This window comes from Rhipicephalus sanguineus, chromosome 1 (genome assembly GCF_013339695.2).
Source record: "Rhipicephalus sanguineus isolate Rsan-2018 chromosome 1, BIME_Rsan_1.4, whole genome shotgun sequence".
Classification (NCBI taxonomy): Eukaryota; Metazoa; Arthropoda; class Arachnida; order Ixodida; family Ixodidae; genus Rhipicephalus; species Rhipicephalus sanguineus.
Window position 1 is genome coordinate 277149937 of NC_051176.1, and position 16143 is coordinate 277166079.

At 42.8% G+C, this 16143-nt stretch overlaps 2 protein-coding genes across 3 annotated transcripts in view; one reads left to right on the forward strand and one right to left on the reverse strand.

Moving 5' to 3' along the window:
• Positions 1-9: 9 nt before the first annotated feature.
• Positions 10-3160, reverse strand: LOC119379026 (uncharacterized). Its single transcript, XM_037648162.2, has 2 exons — positions 3048-3160; positions 10-2765 (listed from the first exon to the last, which is right to left on the reverse strand). The coding sequence occupies exon 2, from the start codon at positions 2708-2710 to the stop codon at positions 236-238; it is 2475 nt and encodes an 824-aa protein (XP_037504090.1). The 5' UTR covers positions 2711-2765; positions 3048-3160; the 3' UTR covers positions 10-235.
• Positions 3161-3518: 358 nt separating this feature from the next.
• Positions 3519-16143, forward strand: part of LOC119379028 (uncharacterized protein KIAA0232) — a 58764-nt gene continuing 46139 nt past the window's right edge. The window contains exons 1-3 of one of the 2 annotated variants that reach the window (XM_049411853.1): positions 3519-3640; positions 13209-13302; positions 13974-14058. In XM_049411853.1, coding sequence (XP_049267810.1) covers positions 14005-14058 — 54 coding nt within the window. In that variant the 5' untranslated portion in view covers positions 3519-3640; positions 13209-13302; positions 13974-14004. The remainder of the gene's footprint in view (positions 3641-13208; positions 13303-13973; positions 14059-16143) is intronic. The other variant, XM_037648165.2, reaches the window with a different exon arrangement.

Below are 16143 nucleotides of genomic sequence, written 5' to 3' on the forward strand. Positions count from 1 at the left end.
GCACTTTTTAAGTAGTTGGAGCCAAAAAATTGATGCAAGGCAAGCACTACCAATACTATGTGAATGTCAGTTTTATAAATGACACAGTTAGCATTACAAGTCACTTCACAGCCACATAGTCTAGGCACTACTGTGGCTGCTAGTCCAGACCAGTAAAACACCAGGCGGATTGGGTGCGGTGAACCATCTCATTTCTGTGGTATGCGTAAAACTTTGCCAGTGCACTGCATATATGTCACGAAGAGTAGTCATTGTATGTGCCCCATGATATCATGATGGCTTTGCTTCCAGTGAGGGGAACCAGGTAGGAAGCAGATGATTTGTTACTCCTATCATAATTTAAAACTGTTACATTAAAGAACAGCAATGGATTTTTGCCTGTAAAATGATGTCCTTTTTTGTAGTGCAGAAAGTCATTTGCTTTGACATCGTCTTGTACACGAAGCTGTGACTTCTGGCCGAATTTTACCTGTTTTTCAATAAAGGCCGAAACACTCTGGTGAATACTTTTGTCCGAAAAAATTTTTTTCAATGCAAGAGAAGTTTTGGACCTTTGATCTGACAGAAGCACTGATGTATTGCAGCATGTTGGCATCTGATTTTTTGTAGTGCCTGTTAACACGTCCGGCCCAATTTCATGCATCCATTTGGTGGCGGCATTGGGTAAAATTGAATTGTCTTTGAGCTTATCAGTCCTCCAGCTTATTGCATCACTTGCTATATGGGTAATTTTATCTCTATTCTGTGATGGTGTGTTTTCTTTCCAAACCATGACAGGTGTAACACTGTACTTCTCCAAGTTCCCAATTTTTCTTTCATAGTTTTCATCAGCTCTGTATGTGGCTTCTCGGAGGCGATATCTCCTAGAGAAATGTTCAGGCCAAACTGACTTGTGCTGTGGCATTAGGCTGGGAGTCTCATTTTCCTTCTCAGAAGTTAGGTCTGAACTTGCAGCTAGTCGTTTTTGTTCTGTACTGGCGTTATCTACAGCTTTGCCTTCTTGCAGAAACCTTGACTTTCTGCGTTTTCTCTTCTCAAGCACAATAATAGTTTTTTCTGTCATTTCACTGTCGTGGCCAGGTTTCCTGGTAACGTTCTTCTTGCTGTACTCATCAACCTCCACTGCATGCTTCAAGCTGTCAATAATGTCATCCTGAGCTTCAATGGGTTGTTGTTTATGTCTGAAGTAACCTTTTATAGCTTTCATTTTTTTTGTTTCTCTGGCAACCAGATAGGCAGCAGGTCTGTGCAATAAATTGTCACTATTCCCTTCATTCCTAAATAGCTTGGCTGGTGCCATCTTCAGAAGCCTCTGCCTGAACTGAATGACTTCATAGTCGTCATCATCTTTATTCAAAGATCCCTTCTGAAAAGGTTGCACAGGAACTGTAGTACTGTTATCCGTGTGCTCAAGCCTTGTTGCTTGGTTGCCTAGATGGCTACTGATAGGAATGTGGTACTTGAACTTCAAAGCGTTAATAAGACTTTCCTTTTCCTTGTGTTTTTTGTTGTCAACACCTTGTTCTTCAATATCACCTTTATAAGGCATAAGGTCATCCAGAGTTAGTTGACTTTCAAAAGTGCCATCTTGTTTGCTCTGGAAGGTTGAAGCAAGCCTTCTCTGTATGACAGGTACCTGAAGCTTCACTGCTCGTTTCATGAGCTGCTGAGGCGCAGAAAGTAATGCTCCATTATATTCTGATAATGCTACTGTAATAGGTGCACTGCCGAGACCCACATGAGACATTGTTACATTCTTTTCTGTTCGTTTCTTGGTTTCATATACTCCACTGTAGTCCGATAATGCTACTGTAATGGGTCCACTGCCAAGACCCGCATAATATTTTGTTGCATTCTCTTCTATTCCATCCTTGGTTTTGTCTGGACCTTCAACACTGTCAGCTCCATGGTGCAGCTGATTTTCAAGGACTGTACCATGGCTGTTGGTCTCCATGGCTCCTGTGGTTTCAGCTGGCTCATCTTGCCCAGTAGTAGTTTGCAGTGCTTTTATGAAGACATCTGCTGTCTTGTTTTCTTCCTGAATAAAGTGGATGTCAAATCCTGAGCTTTCACATACAACTTCTGGTTTAGAGGCATTGCTTTCTATTGTAACAGGCACCAAAGAAGTTTTGGTGTTGTTCACAGAGATGTTCAAAAGCACACTCGTTTTGGCAAGCTTTTCAACGGTAGTTGTTGAAGACGGCCATGTAGGTGTATTTGTTGAGCTTTCACTGTGCTTCTCCTCAATAGCACTACTGAGAATACTGTCTGGCACGCAGTGAGAGAATGCTGGGCTATCAGGAACATGGTAGCCTGGCTTGCACACACACTCGTACAAGCTAATTTTGTTGGGGTTGTCCTGGCACAAGTGGGGACCACAAATGCTTTCCGATGTGCACTTGCCCTTGTAGACTGAACATGTAAGTCCTGTAAAATGCTGGCTGCATTGGCAGTAAGAGCTTCCATTTTCGCCCTGGACGCACTGCCCCATGATGCAGAATAGGCTGATTCCTATGGGATGAACTGTGACACACGGAGGCTTGCCTTCTTTCAAAGCTTTCCATGCAATATACTCGATAGCTTCATGAGGTGTGTTGTAGTGAGCAGGGTCAGGCTTGAAACTCTGTACTGTATAGCAGAAAAAGGCAGCAAGAAGTAGGGCGGTTGCATGCATGCAGGAGTTGGGCTTGGATGAAAAGCCTACACTCATTATTCAGCGACATCGGCAAACGTCGTGATGAGCATGAGCCCGGAGGACATTACAGCTGCGTAAAGAAGCAGAAGAATAGGGGGTTATTTGGACAAACCGCACCAAGCGCGCAGTTTAACACTAGCACAGCACGTTAATTGCATGCACTTGATCTATCAGGCTCGCTAAGTGTTCTTAGTTTATTATTGCAAACTAAAAGTCAAGTTAACGTTTGAGCAGTGGGTACCAATTTACTTGTTTTTTTTTTTATATCTCACTCAATTCTGTACTGTTACTCGTTTAATCGGTAGACACCGGCACACGTGCGCGCTGCACTGAATTACAAGTAAATGCTTACAGTAACGTGTAGATGTCGTCCACTTAGGTCTTCGCTCCTTTTACGCAAAACTCCAACGCCCACCGCAGCAATGCAGGGTTCAATGCTGTTCGCCTCGGTGGCTCACACCCACTTGTTTCTTTTTCTTCTTCCTCCATGCATGAATTTACACACACTTACCGTGTTATAGTTACTGCCGCAAAGTGAGCAATCAAAAAAAGACGCCCATGTATTTAAAACGTCAACTCACGAACCTGCCAAGAGATAAGCAAGGTAAGCTCGAGTTTCATTTTACGTTCAAGCGCACCCGCACTTGGCGTTGCAGCCGAAACCGAAACTACAACGTGCGGGATAGTAAGCCTAGTAAGCCATCAAAAAGCGACAATAAAAGTTTCTTGTCATGACTGTTATTTTGCTTGTGAAATGATATTTCTGAAACATATATTTATTTCTGCACGCAGGCACGCTCGTGTATTCGTGCGGCGGGTGCGCACGAGCGTTCGGCCTTTTCGGCTTCGGTCTTTGCACTGCCTTCATTCGCTCGTTCATTTGCCCGAGTTTGTGGATGGCCGAGCATTCTGCTGGTTCTCCCTCCAATGGATCTTTCTTCGAAGGCAAGCCAGCGATTAGTTATTCTGCATGCGTCCCTGAGAGATTGTGCAATGCTCACCGCGCGGCAGCTGATGGCGCTCTGATTGCAGGTATTAATGAACAAAGCCTTATATATCTGCGTGCGCGGGAGGAGTTTACGGCGCGTCCCTCATCGCGGCCCCCGTCGCGTTCCTGATATATGAACGTCAAATGCACATAATATTGTGCCTCTTTTCTCTTAGTTCTTGGTTTGATTTGTCATCTCTGCGTTTGAGGTTCTGGCGGGCGTTCGCCGGGATGTGCAGGGAGTAACCTCGGTCGTTGACTTCCAATGTTACGTCCCGCACGAAAATTCGTGTGCGTTTCTACGCTTGCATGCGTTGTTACTTCAGTTAGACATCGTTCTAGTGAGCTGGTTGTGCAGTCGTGCTTTAATATCTTGCAATTGCCATCGAAGCATGTATATATATATATAGTAGCCTAAAAAAAAAACTCTGAAGACGTCGGAAATTGGGAGTTCACTGGATGTCCAACTTTCCCCTCAGACGTGTGCTAGAGGGTTGTTTCATATTTTGAGCCACCCGCATAAAATTCTCATTCTTTGTCTGCTCTACAATGAATTCTTTGCCGTAGATCCCGTATAAAATTATTAGTGCACAGCTTTGTTTATAGATATGTTCTGACACTCCTGCGCATTCTTCGCTAATCGTACATGTGGGTGGTTGGCTATAATTAGCTATCTTCGGTATTCATCGTACACCTAACAAAATATTCGGCTCTGTCGTGCATCTGAAAGTGTCGAATGTCGTCAAGAGTTCATAAACCTGAAAGACCACTTATCGCGGGGAGATAAGTTGTCTAATCTTTGTGGGGGTGCCTCGACATTTTGTTCTATTTGCGCGTTCGAAGCGTCGCTTACATTTCATCACTACTGTTTTGAGTCATGTTACTCAGACCGGGTTCAGCGAAATTTTAATTGCAACTGGAATTATTCAACGGAAGTGTTCATACACCTTGAAGACCACTTATCGCGGGGAGATAGTCTAATCTCTGTAGAGGTGTCTCGGCACTGTTCTATTTGCGCGTTCGAAGCGTCGCGTAGATTTCATCACAACTGTTTTGACTGGTATCACTCAGTGGGTTACAGCAAAACTTTAATTGCAACTGGAATTATTCAACATTTGAATGCCAAACTGCTCGTCACTTTCGAGTAGTGCTTGGGTTGATGTAGATGAAATAAATGGGGGTCGAACGCTGCAGCAAGATCATTCTGTAGCCCGCTTTGCTTCGTACCCAGGCGTCCACAGTTGCATTCGAGCGAAGTTTGCACTCTTAAAGCGTAATGCAGGTCGACTTATATCCTGTTACGCAAGTAGTTTCTGTGTACATAACGTTTTGGGACATGACTGAAAGAAGGCGCCGTTACGGTGCCACTATGTAGCGGCGTCTTGTTTCCATCTTGCCCTAAAATTTTTATTTGTAGTGGCGGTTTCCATCGCGCAGATGCCCATCCAGACGTCACTGCATATAGTCAAAGAGCAGTAGCTGACATATTTGCCCCTTATGTAGTAAAATCTGCAGAAAGTACAGGAAAATGGTATTTTGTATCTTTAGCCACAGATGACTGATGTATTCTCTAGTTAATCTATTCTCTTGTATCGCTAGCAGGTGTGGACCAGCGAAAGAATGCATGGTTAAGCGGAAATATTAATGTGATAATTTTTTGTTCTTGATATTTTTTCTTTTCATTTAGTGGGTGTGAGGGCTGTGCTCTAGTGTGTCAAAAGTAGCATTCGATTACAATAAAGAATTTCGATTATGATTGATGCATGTACGATTGATAGCTAAGCGGCATAAAAGTCAAGCATGCTTAGAAGTAGACTTAGCTGTAGTTCTTGGTGTTCATGCAATTGATTGTCATTAGCTCACGTGTGCTCAAAAGGATTCATGTGATGGGGTTAAGGACAAGGGCAACATTATTTGTTGCATTTCAAAGTCGATGCTGTGGCAGTAACTTGCCTTTATGAACATGTCATTGATGCTGTGTACCAAACAAATGCTTGTGATATCATCAATCTCCACACAAACATCTAAATATGCCAAATTTTGTCATACACGTGACTTCACGGACGCACTTGTTGCAAAACCACCAAATATAGTTTTCTTACAACGTTCTGTTTGGTTGTATGATAATTTTTGAAGTTTAGAAGTATATTTAGAAATATATTTTGGTCAGTCACTGGTTTGTATTACATTTAATGACATTATCCGTGAAGAATTACTTCCTTTGGTAACTTAGGGGCGTACTTATTACCATTCCGGAACTGTAACAAGCAAAGGTCAGCAAAAAAAAGTGGAGCTCACTCAGACTCGCTCAAGCAATATATCTTGTGCTTATGGCTTACTCGGACTCGCCCAAATTTTCCTCAGTCGGACTCAAACTCGCCAAAACATTGCTCATCCGAACTCGCTCAGGCTATTACTCACAGCTCGGTCTGAGTTTGAGTGAGTCGACTCAAGAGTGCATTAGCACATAGATAGCTTTTTCAATCATGGTGTCAGTGCTTTTTAATCCCATTATCTCCCATAATCTGTGCTCTAATAGACCTTTTGATCTCATACCTTCAAATACGAGTTATCAGAGACGACTCACACGAGATATTTTTGTCAAGAACTTCCTGTGCAAGAGATTGCAGAGTAGATCAGGGCGCACCCCCTTTCTGTAACACGCCTCTGATCAATAAATATTGAGCTGGCATATGAATGCTAGTGCGTTAGAACATGCGCGAGTGGACGTGGGTGTGGACATGAGCCGAAATAACTGTAGCAGTAATGCTGAATATGAGAATACCATAGGTCAATAAAAAAAAATTGGAGCTCACTCAGACCCACTCAAGAAATAAATTTTGAACTTGTGGCTCATTCGGACTCAGACTTGGCACAATTTTCCTCAGCTGGATCCACTTGGACTCAAACTCGCTAAATTATTACTTAGACTCGCAGCTTGATCTCAGTCTGAGTAAGTTGACTCATGAGAGTGTTTGGTGACCTGTGGTAACAAGTAACATACTTGTGTTAACATTTTCTGGTAACGTGAGGTGTCACATTACTATTTTTATTTCAATTAGCCCCACCGCCCCCATTTCCAGAAAAAAAAGTGTAGAGCATCTGAAGTGATGTTGCAAATGAAGGCTGATCTTGAATACCTTCACATAAACACTTGTAATTTTTTTGGTAATTATACAGGTTAGGTGCGAAAAATTCATGTGTACAAATATTTTTCCTTCTGAATCTATGCCATTTAAGCATTTTTTTAATAATACAGAATTTGTGCATCTATTTTGTTAGCAGAAGCATGCCATCAGAAGTACTGTAAACATGTATAGACTTTACTGATGTTTTTTTGGTGGAGAGCATTCATAATGAAATTTCATTTTGTGTTTGATGTCACATCGAGAAAAATGGCTTCACTATGTTGCACCGAGTTATAAGCCATCACATGTAGCTCTGCAGGCAACTTAAGGCCACTATAATATTGCTAAGGTCCGCCATGTTTGTGCATATTATTCTTGCTAAATCAGTATTTCAGGTAAGATCGTTGTTTGGACTAGAAGTTTTATGTGAAATATAAATATGAGCTGGTATAAAGTTGTTATTGTGGGTTCCTACAGCAAAAATACACTAATTAAAACTTCTGACCATGCAGTAATAGCAGAAGTAACCTGCCTAATTTTTTTAATTAAAGGTAGCGAGTTACCTTTTCTTGTAGGTTACATAGTGTGGTAAAGTGTTCATTTTTTTTCTTAGCATAACAAGTAATGTATTTAGTTGCTTTTCTTCTGTAACGCATGCGACACTGCTGATTACAATCTTTGCCTGGCATTTTTTGGCTCTAGATTTCATGCTACCCACGTGAAACACTATTATGGAAGATGGTAAGCCATGCAGACATGGACACAAGAGAAGTGAACCAGACAGCACGAACCCCAATGATCCACTCATGCATACCAGTTGATGGTCGGCGTTGTGTTGTCTGGATATCTTCTCATCCGAACGCCTTAACCCTCTTCCATGAGAAATCCCTACGAACTAGCTGAACTTTCTGTTGTTCTGAGGTGGAACACTTGCCTTATTTTTGCATGCGACATTATGATGTTAAATAAGACGTACATTGAACAGGTCGTGAGACTGAAGATTAGCAAAATTGTTGCTAAATGCCAACAATAATGGACCTTGGTGTAAGGAAGCCAGGGGTGAGGTGGGTGGGCATGTTTTGGGGGTTCACCCTACCCCCTTACGAAAAAGTTTGCAGTTTGTATGTGTATACATGTGCACATGAACACACACATAATATGGAAGGGGTCCCCTTCCCCTAAATAAAATCCTTGCTACTCCCTTAGGACCAGATGCCCGATAGGATGCTAGACAATAAATAAGGTTGTATGGGATATGGCATAGAGCAGCTGTCGAATCGCTCAATCATGTCGATGTATTAAATAAGAGCTTTTATTTACCTTAAGAGGCCATAAAGACCGTGCTTGTGGTCCACTTTCCCTGTTTTCTCCCCTTGTGCTTGCAGACACTTCCTCTTCTGTTGTTTCATCAGTGCTTGCAATGGAAACATTCCCGGCCGCGCAGTGAAGGTCGCAGAGTTCCAGGCGGTAGAACCTTTTTGACAGGCCTTGTTATGATAACGCCTCCTTGTTGTTTTACGGTGCAAGAACGGACGTTACATCAGAAATTCTGAACAACTGAATGAGTTTTGTGAGATTCGCTGCCTTGCTCTATCTTCGTGACCCTTCTACTGTTCAAGCTGACCCTTCATTTTGCGAAGCTTCTCTCACCACTTGCGCGTGCAGACCGAGGACCTCCTTTCCCACCACCTCGCGGAAATAGGCAATTAGGTCAACAGGGCTCTCAGTCCGCTGTTTCGACTCTTCACCTGCAGGCACATTTTGCCAAAACAGTCCAAACAAGGTCTTCTTGTCCATGTTGCCATCCTGGTAAAGGAATTCTGCTGCCTTTGCACCGATGCCCACAGTATTAGCAAAGGATGTGTCTTCTTTGGTGAGCAATAAGAGATGACCTCGCAGCCACTGAATGACCACTTTATCTTGCATGCAGAATTGCTCGTAGGTTCCCACTGCCTGGGATGACTCCTGTAGACTGCTTGGTTCCCATCCTCTCCAGGCTAGCCTATTGCGCTTCACTTCTGCTGATGTAGACATTCCACCATATGTTCCGACTGTTTTCCTTTCTCCAATTCATCCTGGTGTCATTTCTCAACCCACTTCTGCTGTATCTTGGGCACCAAGGGGAATGCCTGTCGCAGCTTCTTTTCTGATGCAAACAGCCGCTTCTGCACCTCGTTCAACTCCTGAGTCAATTTCTGTACTTTTGACTCATAATCCTTCACCAAGTCTGCTTGAGCAGCTTTCCTTGTGACTTTATATTCCAATTTCTCACAATGCTGTCGCTCGTCGGAAAGCATGCGTTGAAGTTCCCTCAGCTTGGTCGCATTGTGACAATGTTCCCGTTCACTAGCCATATTCTCCTCGCGCAACTTCAATCGCAGCTCGGCCATCTTGGCTGCCTGCTCCACGTTACCCTGAACTTGAACTTGACTCTGTACAACCTCCTCCTCCTGGATGAGCCGCTTACGGTTAGTGTAGAATGTAGTCTCCATGTGGGCCTTCTCTTCCGAGAGGGTAGGCGGCGTCTGAAACAGCGCAGTCACATCATGGTCTTCAGGGGTTCCACTCAGTGTGGGTAGCCGGGGAAGTTTGCCTATTTTTGACCATCAACTGCTGATGACTTACTTGGATCCAGTTTTCTTGCACTTTATTTTTTAGTTGTGTATTCATTTGGCTTACTTGCACGGTATTTTATGGCGCCTTGGTGCAAGTTCTCAGTAATCCTGTGTGTATCACACATACATGAGTCATGGCGACCTTTGCACCTCAAGCAAGAGCTCCTTCGTTTGCAGTCGCGTGCCCTGTGACCTTTAGTTGTGCATTAGAAGCACAGTTTATCATTGGATAGCACTTGCATTTGTGCGCCAGGGACATATTGCTAGGATGCGCTTCTGTTGAGTGCTGCCTTGATGACAGCACTCATATCTCTTTGAAATATTGAAAATCACAAGAGGAGTTTGCCAGAAGAGCAGATGAAGTAAGGTGATCCCGGTTGCAACTACAGGATGGCTGGCTTGACACATGCTGACCGCCACTGTCTTGTCCGCTGCTATCCTTGTAGTCCTTGTATCCTTCTCCAGACTTTTCCAATTCGTCAGAAAGGAGCTTGAGTAGACCGCCTAGTCCCAAGGAATCAGCAGCATTGTCTCGGGGTTATGCCCTCAGGATGATATCACGGAGCATAAACAAAAACTACGACCTTTGCACATTCGAGGACTGACATCCAATGACTCCAGACCTCGGATGTTAATGAGTCCCTCGGATGTTAATGAATCCCTTTGGTGTACTTAATAAAAGCTTTTATTTACACCGTTAGAGGCCATGAAGACCGTGCTAGCGGTCCAGCTTCCCCGTTTTCTCCTCTCGTGCTTGCTGATGCTTCCTGTTTTGTTGGTCTGCCAGCGCTTGCAGTGGAAACAAGGTCACGATGAAATGTCATTTACATCAAGGTATTGGCTAATTGACTCAAGAAAATTCCTATCCTTAAATCCAAGGGTCTGTGCAGCAGTGTTTCAGACTTTTGCTGCAAGAAACACACTGCTGTTCAGTGCATTGAGGTCTTCACATGCATTTCCCTTTTTCCTACTATTAACCTTAAAGGGACACTAAAGGCAAATAACAATTTATGTCAGAGTTAAAGCTCAATGTATGACAACGTCTAAAACGACAGTATTATCAACAGCAGTGCCCTACTTACCGAGAAATTAAGCTAAATGCTTCACATGATGAGCGCCACGAGTGGGACATTTTCGAAGTGATCCCGATGACATATGAGAGTCTGCCTACAATAAATCACTAGTAATCAAACTAGCAACAATAAAAAAAGAACCTTCCGTGACTCAAAAGACGAATTAAAATGCTGTTTGTTCGTTTCCATTTGATTGATGGAAAAAAGAACCTCTGTGGCATTGCCATGGGGAACGGCGCGCGTGGTTCAAAGGTTTCGTTTTCGCCGAACTGCGCTTCGCCCGGCGGCCGGCTTTGCTCACGCGGTCGCGTCTCGGTGGTAGTTTCGGGATCGCGTACTGCCGCGTGTGTTTTGCGCGCTCGTGAAAGACGCTCTGACAGAAAGTTCGACAAAATGCCCCATGCATGTGATGTTGCCGGATGCCCGAATGGTGCACAACGTCAGTGCTGCAGCAAGGAAACCGATGTGTCTTTTCACTGGGTGCCGCAGAATGAACCCTTACGCTCGAAGTGGCTTAGTGTCATGCCATTGTCAAGTTCTCCGTCCACATGCATTGCGGCGATTGCGGCAAGCTTCGATGGCCGTTGTTGCTGCTGTGGGTCCTGCTACTTTCGCTCTGCTGCTACTAGTGTCGGCGGCCGCGCAGTGAAGGCGGGCAACGTTGGGCACGGCAGCAGTGACGTATGAAAGTCGGATTTCAGGCGGGTGATTTGAAGTGCGCTAACGCGATGCGGTTCACTAAAACGTGATTTTATATCAAAATAAGCGCTTCCCTGGCATAAAAGTGGCACTACGAGGTTTCTGGACCGCTATTTCAACAATCAACATCGATTTAATATTTGCCTTTAGTGTCCCTTTAAGGGTGGTAGTAAAGCAGTTGGCATATATTAGTGATTTTGTGAATAAGATTAGTGAATTCAATGAGCATGAAAGTGTTTACAAATGCTTCAACAGAGCAGCATATATTTTGGAGAAATTAGAGCTTGGACTTTCTGTATTTCAGTAACTGTGAAATCAAGAATGCAGTTGTTTTTGCAACAATTGCCTGTAGATTATCTTTGTCCAACCTATCATTTTTTTGTCACATTTGCATATTGAACTAAGAACCTTAGGTTCACTTTATCTGAAAATTGATTGTTTTGGGTGTTTGTTTCTTTTACCTAGAATCACTCGGGAAGTACTGTTCCTGACAGTACTGTTTGAGATCATTGTGCTGTATACATTGCATAAACCAAGAGGCCATTCTTGAGAATATTTGATAGCTTTATTTGCTACAGTAACAGAGTAAACTCATCCTAAAGGGACAGCTCTTGTAACCAAATCAATGGCTGGAACCTTTTTCGGGATGTGGCTTCCTTGCTTCTAGTTACATAATTCAATACTGCAGTCTTTCAAGTGTGATTGCACTGTATATAATTTAAAATTGTACAGCTTGGTAGGCTATCACGTGTTGTGGAATGTGTTGATGAGATGCCTCGGGATCGTTTTACAAGTTAGTTACAAGACAAATTGGCTGAACCTTTTCTGTATATGTGCCTTCAATTGAATGGTTGCTTTCTTACCAACAAAAATTTAACTATTAAATGTTGTCTTTCCTAAAAATAATGCACATGATCAATCAACCTTGCTTATATAACTCCCAAATGTACCAAATGATTCCTTACATCGTTAGCACAAATGTTAACAGGGTATACAGACCTTAATTTGTGAAGCTGCTGCATGTTTGTGTGTGTGTGTGTGTGTGTGTGTGTGTGTGTGTGTGTGTGTGTGTGTGTGTGTGTGCACCCCTGATAACTGTGTGCTTGTTACTGCTGTCAAATGAGCTTTGGCACTGAATTTTCTGTCATATTGCCCTTGTCCAATTTGTTGCTTTTATTTGTCTCTGTGCATCAAATGTGGTCATTCTTACCCAATTAAGGGGTCCCCTCTATATAACCAGTTGTTGCTGTAAGGTTTTCTGGCATATTGGCAGTTGATAGATGCTGACTTAATTGGCCAGCACATTTTTTGGAGGGAAAAACAAAGTAATTCGCAAATTTAGAGAGTGTTGCAAATTGTGCGCGGCGCGGGCAGAAAGACAAAGAATAGTAGTGGAGCAGAGGCCTGATGAGTTTTGACTGTGCTATATACGGCATATTGGGGACGCTATCGCGCTGAGCGCCAATAAAGGCCACAGAAGGATTTTCCCTCAAAGAGCACTAGAGTTGTTTGTATTTACTGTCATCCTCTGCCATTCAACTCATATTGCGACTTGTTCCTCTAAATGGTCCAGTACAGCGGCTGACAGATCAGAGTTCAGCCTGTGACAGCTGTTGGGCACATGTACTTAATCGACCTTTAATAGAAAAATGAAAACATATTTGTCAAAGCAAATTTGGCAAATTTGTGCAAATTTGGTTTATTTAGCCAAATTTGTCTTGGAAAATTGTTCACAGTGTATGACTGCTATTTAAATTCTGTCCTGAGGCCATGCGACACGTAAGCAAAAGAATGTAGCATATTTATTTACTTACATTTACAAAACTGTATTTAAACAGCAGTAAAACTGATTCTCTCTCGCACATTGTGCAAGATAAATACCACATGAATTTGATTTTGGCAGCGTTAAGATTTCGGAAAACTGAAAGCTGGAAATGAATGCTTAGCATTTTTTTTTAACAGTTCTTTTTAATTAAAAATTTTTGGTTTTTCACTTCTGGATACTTGCAGCTGGAATTTGCAGAGTTTGTTAACCACGAAAATCTTGGTGTCAATGTGGCTGACCGCACCACCATGTGGTGGTAACTACCAACAGGGACCTCTGGTAAGGCTGCCATACATTTTGATGACTATACCCTTTTGAAATGTATTGTGACAAATGGGTATTTTTCATTCCTACACACACAATCTTTTCCAGATCATTTTTTTTTTTGCTTATTAATGTAGTGCAAGAAATATCTTATACTGCATCTGAGCCTAATTTTGCAATAATATCTGCGATGCAAGATTTTGTTTTATAGCATAACTTTTGACATTTTTTGCTGTATCTTATGCTAACTCTGCAACGTATGGGTATATATGCTAAGGACAAGTATGCTGCAGGTTTCAGAGATTGTGAAAATGACTACTGTGTCCAACATTTCCATTATGCTGTGGTCAACCCGCCGTAGTAGTTTAGCGGCTGAGACGTTGTGCTGCTAGGCTTGAGGGTGTGGATTGAATTCCTGGGTATGATAACCATATTTCGATTGGCACAAGACGCAAAATACATGTGTACCAATGTTTAGGTGCACGTTAAAGGATCCATGGTAGTCAAAATTATTCCAGAGTCCTCTACTACATGCCTCATAACTGTACCTTAGTTTTCAAAGTCAAAGTCAAAGTTTATTTTCCATTCTGTTGTACAGAAAGAAAGGACTGTGAAAAAAAGCTGTGTTAGACAGCTTGACTAGTTCACAGCATGTAAAACCCCAGAATTGATTCTTTTAAATGCAGTGGTCTCTGGCACGCCCTAGGCACCTTCAGGATGAAGTATATCAAAGCCACTACAGTTCCCCAGGAAATCCAAGTGTGGTTTCAGGTATGCTTGGCACTGTCATATTCTATGGGCTTGAAGGTTTGAAGTGTCTGTGATATGGGCTTTACATGCTTTACGAATAGTTAGTGTGTTGTGGCACCACGTACTGGAACATTGCCTGCTTGTACCAACCAGTGTTAAGGTCCGAATGGCTGAACTGAATTCTCTTCAGGGACCAGTTAATTTTGTACACTTGAGAATTTATATTCACCTTGTTTCTTGCACCTTCAGAATCGGTAATCAGCAGGACACATTGAAAACATTGTCACAGAAAAAAAAAAAAAGTGAACCTACTGCATGATTACATCCTGGCATGGAGAGCAAACACTCAGACCTTCAATCCCCTGTTGAACATTGTTATTTCCGTGATTCTGATGTGCTATCATAGTGCACACAATTCTGTGTACACTGCCTGACGTGTGCAACTTTGCAGTGAAACATGAGCACATATTGGAACTAACAAGAAGATATGGCGACTGTATCTAACATATATTTGCAAGAACGTAATTACTACCTGCTGATATTGGCAAAATACATTTAAAATGAACTTTCCTATCCCTAATAATTCACTATATCTGTATCCATTGTGTCTTGAATATAAAACTGGAAAACTTGCTTATTTGGTTTGGGGTTCAGGTTCAGCAAACCCTGATTCCATTCTGGTTTAGAGAAATAAATACTTATGATGGTTCACAGCACTCATACAGTGTGCAAACAAGTTCAGCACAGAGAACTCTGTCCTTCCCATAGGCGACAGGCTGAACAGGGCAGCATGTCCGCATGCTCAGCTTCTCTCGGGAAGATATGAAGATGAGAATCTCGCAGGTACCAGGGAGGCAACAGTTGGTGTTTTGTGTCGCTATCAATCAATGACGTTTAATGTCATGTAGCTCTAGGTGGAATTCACACAAAGGCAACCAATTCACACAAAGGCAGCACAAAGGCACATGGTGTTGTGCTTCCGTGCGTCCATTTCTAAGCTCCTCTTGTGTTTACTGTTATCTTTACTCACATTGAATATGTGTAGATTGTAGAAGATGAATGTCTTATTTTCAACATATGAGAATGTGAGTCTAGGAATTTGTAAACATATAAGTTTACAGTAATAACCTGCTTATTATTTTTTATCACATATGGCAATGGCACATGACTGTTCAGCAGTACAACATTGCAGGCTATATTAAAACATTCGTCAAAACACTGAAAAATTAAAACATGAGGAATGACTTTAACATACAACAGATACACAGGGATGATAAGGAATAAAAGTTGAGAAAAATTCTACTTTCTCTCTTGAACATACTGTAAAACACCTTATAATGTCCAGGAACCAAGCAATGAACACGCAGCATGACCACCAACTGCAAAACCAAAAGTACCTGGCAGAAGACTTATCTGCAGTCAGGAAAAGTAAACAAGAGGTGGCCATAGGAATTAACTTTGCTTACTCTATCGTACTTTATTTTTTGCTGATTCTGTGCTATATACATGCAAATATTGCCAAGCAAAACATAATACCACCTCAATTCCGCATAAAAGTCTCATATGTTATCATTGTCATCATAACCATCAGCAGAAGCAGCCTATTTTATGTCCACTATAGGACAAAGGCCATGATTTCCAATTGATCCTGTCTTACTTGAGCTAATTCCATTTTATGCATGTAATAATTGTGGCAATCGAGCGTGCCCTCCCCTTTGGCGCCTCGTTCCCCAGCTAGCGCGTGTGCTGGCCCCGCGCAGCTCGAACGCCAGGAACCGCCGTTAATCGCCGATATGGCTACCGTGGCTACGCCGCCAGGCCTTTTTGCCTGGTGCGAGCCATGTGTCGGTCTTCCCCGCACGACACCACGTGTCCGGACATGTCTGAACACTGCTTGCGGCTTACTGCGCTAGCCTACGTCACTGCGTTTCTCTGGTCCTCATTGGCTGCCAGTGACAACCCCCTTCCCCTAAGAGCCCGCTTCTGTCTGGCGTGGGCTTAAGGAGACGGGCATAGCGGCCTACCGCTGAGCGCGGGTCCTTCCACCCCTGCCCTTGCTGCCGGTTTGATGACTGCTACTACGTCCGAGCCACAACGACACTCTTA